The sequence below is a fragment of the Ictalurus furcatus genome, chromosome 14 (genome assembly GCF_023375685.1).
Source record: "Ictalurus furcatus strain D&B chromosome 14, Billie_1.0, whole genome shotgun sequence".
Taxonomy (NCBI): Eukaryota; Metazoa; Chordata; class Actinopteri; order Siluriformes; family Ictaluridae; genus Ictalurus; species Ictalurus furcatus.
The window spans coordinates 8,894,797-8,903,011 of record NC_071268.1 but is presented as its reverse complement, the minus strand read 5'-3'; the positions used below and the strand labels follow the sequence as shown (position 1 = coordinate 8,903,011).

Below are 8,215 nucleotides of genomic sequence, written 5' to 3'. Positions count from 1 at the left end.
TGAGCGTTTGGGACCGTGCTCGAGATTTAACGTCACCGTGTTGCCTGCTTTTGTGTTCAGGGTAGTGCTTTCGCGCTTCAGTGCTTTGCAGAGTATTGGTGTAGAGTCACTCATGAATAATTCCAGTGTGATAATGAGTTACGCATTATTTTCCATTCGAAGACAAAAGAAGGTCAGAGTCTTTTCAAAACAGATACGAAGGATGTCGAAATCAGCTGTATGTAGGAAACTACAGTTTGTTACCTTCGATTTGTGGCATGTTACGTCTAGTGGATACCATTTAAGGACTAATAATGGTAATGATTTTAATGGTTAACAGCTGATGGTTTGTAATGGTATTTGTAGTGGAAACCATTAGAATTTCTGTAATGGTTTCTATTGTTGTGGGGGGGTTTATTCCGAGCAGGGTTATTGTTATATAACTATATTTCATTTAATTACAACAAATACAATGCATAGTGTGCATAATACATTTAGTAATTATGCAACTATATAATGTTATTCATTGAGAAATTTGAGGTGTGTGTCATTTTCTGCACACTCAGCAGTTCCTCTGCTGTTCTGGCTGTCCTCCTAACAAGCCCTTCCTTCCTATCCTGATGCACTACACAAGCCTTTGTACTTTAGGATTGTTTCTAAACTCGGTGCGTTTTGTGTTCATTAGGAAATCCACGTGTGACTCGCACTGCGCATGCGCCGTCCTGCTGCATCGTGTCAGCTGACTGAGTGTTTTCGCTTCTTTCTAGTCACATGAGTGCAGCCCCCTGTTACACCGTTTACACACACTCTAGCACGTTTAGGAGGAATATTATTACCACTTTATGTTCTATATAAGTAGAAACAATCTCCAAAAACATGGTATTTTAACAATAAAGCGCTTTAAAGAAAATGTATATGTACATATACTGAAATAAGCCTTCCCCTTTGCAGATTTCCAGCCCTGATAAGAAGAGCTCTTCCGGATTCAGTCACTTTTATGAGGCTAAAGTCTGGACCAGGCAGCACTGACTGTCATTCTCGTTTTACGGGTTCTAGCTTTCACATGTTCTAGCTTTTACCTTGTTCTAGTTCGGGTTTAAACCAAATCTCTGAGCGAGTGACAACAATGAAGCTGATAATACTGAGAGACTATGATGAAGCCAGCGAATGGGCTGCCAAATACATCCGAAACAGGATAGTCCGCTTTAAACCCGGTCCGGACCGGTTCTTCACCCTGGGCCTTCCGACAGGTACTTCACCTCACAGTCACTTATCACTTACAGTGAGGGGAAAAAAGTATTTGAACCCCTGCTGATTTTGTACGTTTGCCCACTGACAAAGAAATGATCAGTCTATAATTTTAATGGTAGATTTATTTGAACAGTGAGAGACAGAATAACGACAAGAAAATCCAGAAAAACGCATGTCAGAAATGTTATAAATTGATTTGCATTTTAATGAGGGAAATAAGTATTTGACCCCCTCTCAATCAGAAAGATTTCTGGCTCCCAGGTGTCTTTTATACAGGTAACGAGCTGAGATTAGGAGCACACTCTTAAAGGGAGTGCTCCTAATCTCAGTTTGTTACCTGTATAAAAGACACCTGTCCACAGAAGCAATCAATCAATCAGATTCCAAACTCTCCACCATGGCCAAGACCAAAGAGCTCTCCAAGGATGTCAGGGACAAGATTGTAGACCTACACAAGTCTGGAATGGGCTACAAGACCATTGCCAAGCAGCTTGGTGAGAAGGTGACAACAGTTGGTGCGATTATTCGCAAATGGAAGAAACACAAAAGAACTGTCAATCTCCCTCGGCCTGGGGCGCCATGCAAGATCTCACCTCGTGGAGTTGCAATGATCATGAGAACAGTGAGGAATCAGCCCAGAACTACATGGGAGGATCTTGTCAATGATCTCAAGGCAGCTGGGACCATAGTCACCAAGAAAACAATTGGTAACACACTACACCGTGAAGGACTGAAATCCTGCAGCGCCCGCAAGGTCCCCCTGCTCAAGAAAGCACATATACATGCCCGTCTGAAGTTTGCCAATGAACATCTGAATGATTCGGAGGACAACTGGGCGAAAGTGTTGTGGTCAGATGAGACCAAAATGGAGCTGTTTGGCATCAACTCAACTCGCCGTGTTTGGAGGAGGAGGAATGCTGCCTATGACCCCAAGAACACCATCCCCACCGTCAAACATGGAGGTGGAAACATTATGCTTTGGGGGTGTTTTTCTGCTAAGGGGACAGGACAACTTCACCCCATCAAAGGGACGATGGACGGGGCCATGTACCGTCAAATCTTGGGTGAGAACCTCCTTCCCTCAGCCAGGGCATTGAAAATGGGTCGTGGATGGGTATTCCAGCATGACGATGACCCAAAACACACAGCCAAGGCAACAAAGGAGTGGCTCAAGAAGAAGCACATTAAGGTCCTCGAGTGGCCTAGCCAGTCTCCAGACCTTAATCCCATAGAAAATCTGTGGAGGGAGCTGAAGGTTCGAGTTGCCAAACGTCAGCCTCGAAACCTTAATGACTTGGAGAAGATCTGCAAAGAGGAGTGGAACAAAATCCCTCCTGAGATGTGTGCAAACCTGGTGGCCAACTACAAGAAACGTCTGACCTCTGTGATTGCCAACAAGGGTTTTGCCACCAAGTACTAAGTCATGTTTTGCAGAGGGGTCAAATACATATTTCCCTCATTAATGCAAATCAATTTATAACATTTTTGACATGCCTTTTTCTGGATTTTCTTGTTGTTATTCTGTCTCTCACTGTTCAAATAAATCTACCATTAAAATTATAGACTGATCATTTCTTTGTCAGTGGGCAAACGTACATAATCAGCAGGGGATCAAATACTTTTTTCCCTCACTGTATATACACCTCAGTTAATACACCACAGTATTTTTATCTTTACCTGAGTGTTATTGAGTATTATACACGGTTAACACTCCTCAGTATTTCTATCTTTACCTGAGTGTTATTGAGTATTATACACGGTTAACACTCCTCAGTATTTCTATCTTTACCTGAGTATTATTGAGTATTATACACGGTTAACACTCCTCAGTATTTCTATCTTTACCTGAGTGTTATTGAGTATTATACACGGTTAACACTCCTCAGTATTTCTATCTTTACCTGAGTGTTATTGAGTATTATACACGGTTAACACTCCTCAGTATTTCTATCTTTACCTGAGTGTTATTGAGTATTATACACGGTTAACACACCTCAGTATTTCTATCTTTACCTGAGTGTTATTGAGTATTATACACGGTTAACACTCCTCAGTATTTCTATCTTTACCTGAGTATTATACACGGTTAACACTCCTCAGTATTTCAATCTTTACCTGAGTATTATACACGGTTAACACTCCTCAGTATTTCAATCTTTACCTGAGTATTATTGAGTATTATACACGGTTAACACACCTCAGTATTTCTATCTTTACCCGAGTGTTATTGAGTATTATACACGGTTAACACACCTCAGTATTTCTATCTTTACCTGAGTATTATTGAGTATTATACACGGTTAACACACCTCAGTATTTCTATCTTTACCCGAGTGTTACTGAGTATTAAACACGGTTAACACTCCTCAGTATTTCTATCTTTACCTGAGTATTATACACGGTTAACACTCCTCAGTATTTCTATCTTTACCTGAGTATTATACACGGTTAACACTCCTCAGTATTTCTATCTTTACCTGAGTATTATACACGGTTAACACTCCTCAGTATTTCTATCTTTACCTGAGTATTATTGAGTATTATACACGGTTAACACACCTCAGTATTTCTATCTTTACCCGAGTGTTATTGAGTATTATACACGGTTAACACACCTCAGTATTTCTATCTTTACCCGAGTGTTATTGAGTATTATACACGGTTAACACACCTCAGTATTTCTATCTTTACCTGAGTATTATTGAGTATTATACACGGTTAACACACCTCAGTATTTCTATCTTTACCCGAGTGTTACTGAGTATTAAACACGGTTAACACACCTCAGTATTTCTATCTTTACCCGAGTGTTATTGAGTATTATACACGGTTAACACTCCTCAGTATTTCTATCTTTACCTGAGTATTATACTCGGTTAACACACCTCAGTATTTCTATCTTTACCCGAGTATTATTGAGTATTATACTCGGTTACTGCACCTCAGTATTTGTATTTTCCTGATTATTTTGGTTATATCTCAGTTTATCTACAGAAGCAGTCACTACACCTCAGCATTTGAACTTTGCTTGAAAATTATTGAACATTATAATCAGTGATTGCAGAAGCAGTTACTACGCACCTTTACCCAGGTATAACTGGAAAGTATACTTAGTTACTAAACAACACAGCATTGTTTGAACATTACCTGAGTATAATTGAAAGTTGAAAGTTATTCTGAATGACTACATACACAGTTACTACACCTCAGTATTTGCACCTTACTTGAGGATTTTTGAAAATTCATTGGACGTGTTCTCGATTTTATTTCATACAAAAAAAAAACAAACTCATTTGGACCTTTCAAATGCTTGACAGAACTGACGATATTTTTGTTCTGTTGTTTGGCTACCAACTTAGTCAGCCAATTCATTTTGTCATTATTTTTGACTGAATATTCTAATATCTGATTTAAGTGTATACCTGAGTATATTTAAGCACTGATATTTTCTCCAGTATACTTAAGCACTGATTATCTTTTTCCAGTATATTTAAGCACTGATTTTGTTTCAGTATATTTAAGCACTGAGTTTTTGTGTACTTTTGACCATTTACTTTGTCTTTTAATTGAGAAAGATCTTGACACACTGTCTATATTTTTCTATCACTGTAGTCATTTTTGTTCATTTATATTTAATATCAGGCAGCACTCCGCTGGGATGCTATAAGAAACTGATTGAGTTCTACAAGAAAGGGGAAATATCTTTTCAGTATGTGAAGACCTTTAACATGGATGAGTATGTAGGTATGTATTTCATCATTTGGGGACACTTGCAGGTTTTAATTACACGCTTATCTAGCATCTAAAGCTTTAAATGCCAAGCACATCTCTGAACAGGACTGCCCAGAGACCATCCCGAAAGTTATCACTCCTTCATGTGGAACAACTTCTTTAAGCATATCGACATCCGATCAGAAAACGCACATATTCTGGACGGCAACGCTCCAGACCTGCAGACGGAATGCCAGGACTTTGAGGAGAAGATTAAAGCTGCTGGTGGGATTGATCTCTTTGTAGGTGGTAAGAGCATTGAGTGAACTTTAACCTCATGTCATTTAACCATAGATGACACATTATGAGGATTGGCCAGTTTCCATGAAGCCAGGCTTTCAGATATCATCTTAATATCTTGAACTTATGTTGCAGGTATTGGACCTGATGGTCACATTGCTTTCAACGAGCCCGGCTCTAGCCTCGTGTCTCGAACCAGGGTCAAGACCTTGGCTATGGACACCATCCTGGCCAATGCTCGTTTCTTCGATGGAGATCTGTCCAAAGTCCCGACCATGGCTCTTACTGTAGGAGTTGGCACAGTGATGGATGCCCGTGAGGTATGGCCACATCTAAGATATAGTTTGTAGTTTTCTAGACCTGTACTAATCATAGAATTTCACAGATATCGTCAAAAAAAGGCAAATTAATTTACAATTTGTACATGTGTTGAGCCATGGTCGTTTCTTCAGTTATGGCTAAGGTTACAGTTTTCCGGCCTGGAAATTAGTTCCAAGCTGCAAAGTCCAGCCCCTTTTCCCTAAATGGCAGTATATATTTCATTTAGGCAGAGTGGATAGGGATTGGGGGCCTCATGGGAAGCAGAGGGAATTACAAACTGCTGCTTTAATTTTATTTCTTTCGACCATTTCAAATTAGGTACATACATGCAGTACGCTAGTACGACAGCATACTGTGATCTGGAAGTCTGTAATTAGTTTAACATTAATATTATGCTGCACCAGTGCAGATTATATCCCATAAATATGGGGAAAAAATCCAGATCTGGTGCATCCTTCGAAATATGCTACAATATTAATATTAATTGTATAATATACAATTTTTTTTATTAAAAAAAAAAAGATTAGGACATTTTTAAAGCATAAAACCACCAGATGAAATCCTGAGAAAATGGTATTTCTGCATTGTTTTCTACAGCCAATGAAGGCTATGATAAGATGTAAATGTAAAATGCACTAGCTGTTTACAAAAAGTAAATAATCTGATAATTTCACTGCTGTTGCTTTGTTATATGGCATTCACTGTTGTCCTCTATGAAAATGTGCAGTATATATACACTACGATGTACCCACAAAAACTTCGGCAGTGGCACGTACAGTTGCATCATACCATGAATTTTTCATGACGTAACAGTCCTAAAGAACAGAAGAGAACACAAAACACCAACTTTAATTAAAGATTAAAATTTCCAGTGATGTGTTCAATGTTTCGTGGAAACATGAGTAATTATTCTCCATGCTGTTCGGAGACTTTGTCATTTTTAATTATAGGCTTTAAGAGCGCTTTTCTGTAGTAAAACTGAAGCGTGATGTCTCTGTGTGTATTTGGATGTTTATTAGGTGATGATCCTCATCACCGGTGCACATAAAGCTTTTGCCCTGTACAAGGCCATAGAGGAAGGTGTGAACCACATGTGGACGGTTTCAGCATTTCAGCAACATCCTCAGACCATCTTCGTGTGTGATGACGATGCGACACAAGAGCTGCGGGTCAAGACTGTGAAATACTTCAAAGGTAACACTGCTGAAGGACGTGAGGAACAGATTCAAGGCAGAATCCGATCTATTCCAGAAGAAAGCCTAATAATATTGAGTAGAATTACCATAATTATTAGTATCTACAAGATAATAAATGAAGACTTGAAATAAGACAGTAAAAAGTTGTGTTTTAAACTTTATTATTTTTCTGTATTCCACAGGCATGATGCATGTTCACAATAAGCTGGTGGAGGAACCATAGTTTCAGCTGAAATTAGAAGGAGACATTGATTTTGTATTTTATATTTTAAAGTATTACATTTTTAACATTTTGAAATGTATACTGTTTCTACTTGCAGTAGCAATGATACAAAGGATTTAAATAAATGAAAGAAAATTCTAATAGAAATGTGTGTGTTTAGTTAATGATTAGAGGTGGCAAATTGGTTTTATGATTCAAACAACACTGATGTGTTTGTGTGTGTGTGTGTGTGTGTGTGTGTGTGTGTATATATATATATATATATATATATATATGTGTGTGTGTGTGTGTGTGTGTGTGTGTGTGTGTGTGTTACCTTTTCTATAGCCCTGTTTGAATTTTAATTTAGTCTGCATCCTTTTTTCTATTACTGAGGTGTTTATGGAAGTTATTGAAACTCAAATCTTGAGCTGGTGGGACTTGCAGTGCTGTGAAAAAAAGTATTTGCCCCCGTCCTGATTTCTTCTGTTTTTGTGTATATCTCAGACTAAATTGTTCAGAGAAATTAAAACAATATTTAAGATAGCAACCTGAGTAAACACAAAATACACTTTTTAAATGATAATGTTATTTATTGAAGCAAAAAAGTTATCCAATACCAACTGGGCCTGTGTGAAAATGTATTTGCCCCCTTAATTACTAATTCCTCAAATCTATGAGACTGCATTCATAATGGGGTTCAGCTGGACTAGATGCAACCAGGCCTGATTACTGTAAAACCCTGTTCAATCAAATCAACACTTAAATAGAACTTTTTCAACAGCATGAAGTTGGTTTAAAGGTCTTACCCAGTAACACACTATGGCAAAGGTGAAAGAAATTCCAGAAATGATGAGGAAAAAGGTGATTGAAATACATCAGTCTGGGAAGGGTTATAAAGCTATTTCAAAGGCTCTGGGACTCCAAGGAGAGAGCCATTATCTCCACATGAAACAACTCTGCACAGTAGTGAACCTTCCCAGAAGTGGCCGACCTTCCAAAATTCCTTCAAGAGCACAGCAACTACTCATCCAGGAAGTCACAAAAGAGCTAAGGACAACATCAAAGGACCTACAGGCCTCTCTTGCATCAATTATAAAGATCACTGTTCATGACTCCACTATCAGAAAGACACTGGGCAAAAATGGCATCCATGGAAGACTAGTAAGGTGAAAAGCACTGCTAACCCAGAAGAACATTAAGGCTCGTCTGAATTTTGCAAAACACAACTTGGTGATCCTCAAACCTTTTGGGA

At 38.6% G+C, this 8,215-nt stretch overlaps 1 protein-coding gene across 1 annotated transcript; it reads left to right on the top strand.

The window, feature by feature from the left end:
• Positions 1 to 743: 743 nt before the first annotated feature.
• Positions 744 to 7,150, top strand: gnpda1 (glucosamine-6-phosphate deaminase 1). The gene is made up of 6 exons (XM_053641438.1): positions 744 to 1,229; positions 4,873 to 4,974; positions 5,068 to 5,250; positions 5,377 to 5,561; positions 6,582 to 6,756; positions 6,941 to 7,150. Exons 1-6 carry the CDS (start codon positions 1,106 to 1,108, stop codon positions 6,979 to 6,981), a joined length of 810 nt encoding a protein of 269 aa, XP_053497413.1. The 5' UTR covers positions 744 to 1,105; the 3' UTR covers positions 6,982 to 7,150.
• The last annotated feature ends 1,065 nt before the right edge of the window (positions 7,151 to 8,215 follow it).

Excerpts from the sequence above, each read along its gene's own strand:
- gnpda1 (XM_053641438.1), top strand. The coding sequence starts at position 1,106 with ATGAAGCTGATAATACTGAGAGACTATGATGAAGCCAGCGAATGGGCT. Across the intron at positions 1,230-4,872 it reads CACCCTGGGCCTTCCGACAG|GCAGCACTCCGCTGGGATGC; the intron begins GTACTTCACCTC and ends ATTTAATATCAG. Across the intron at positions 5,251-5,376 it reads GATTGATCTCTTTGTAGGTG|GTATTGGACCTGATGGTCAC; the intron begins GTAAGAGCATTG and ends CTTATGTTGCAG.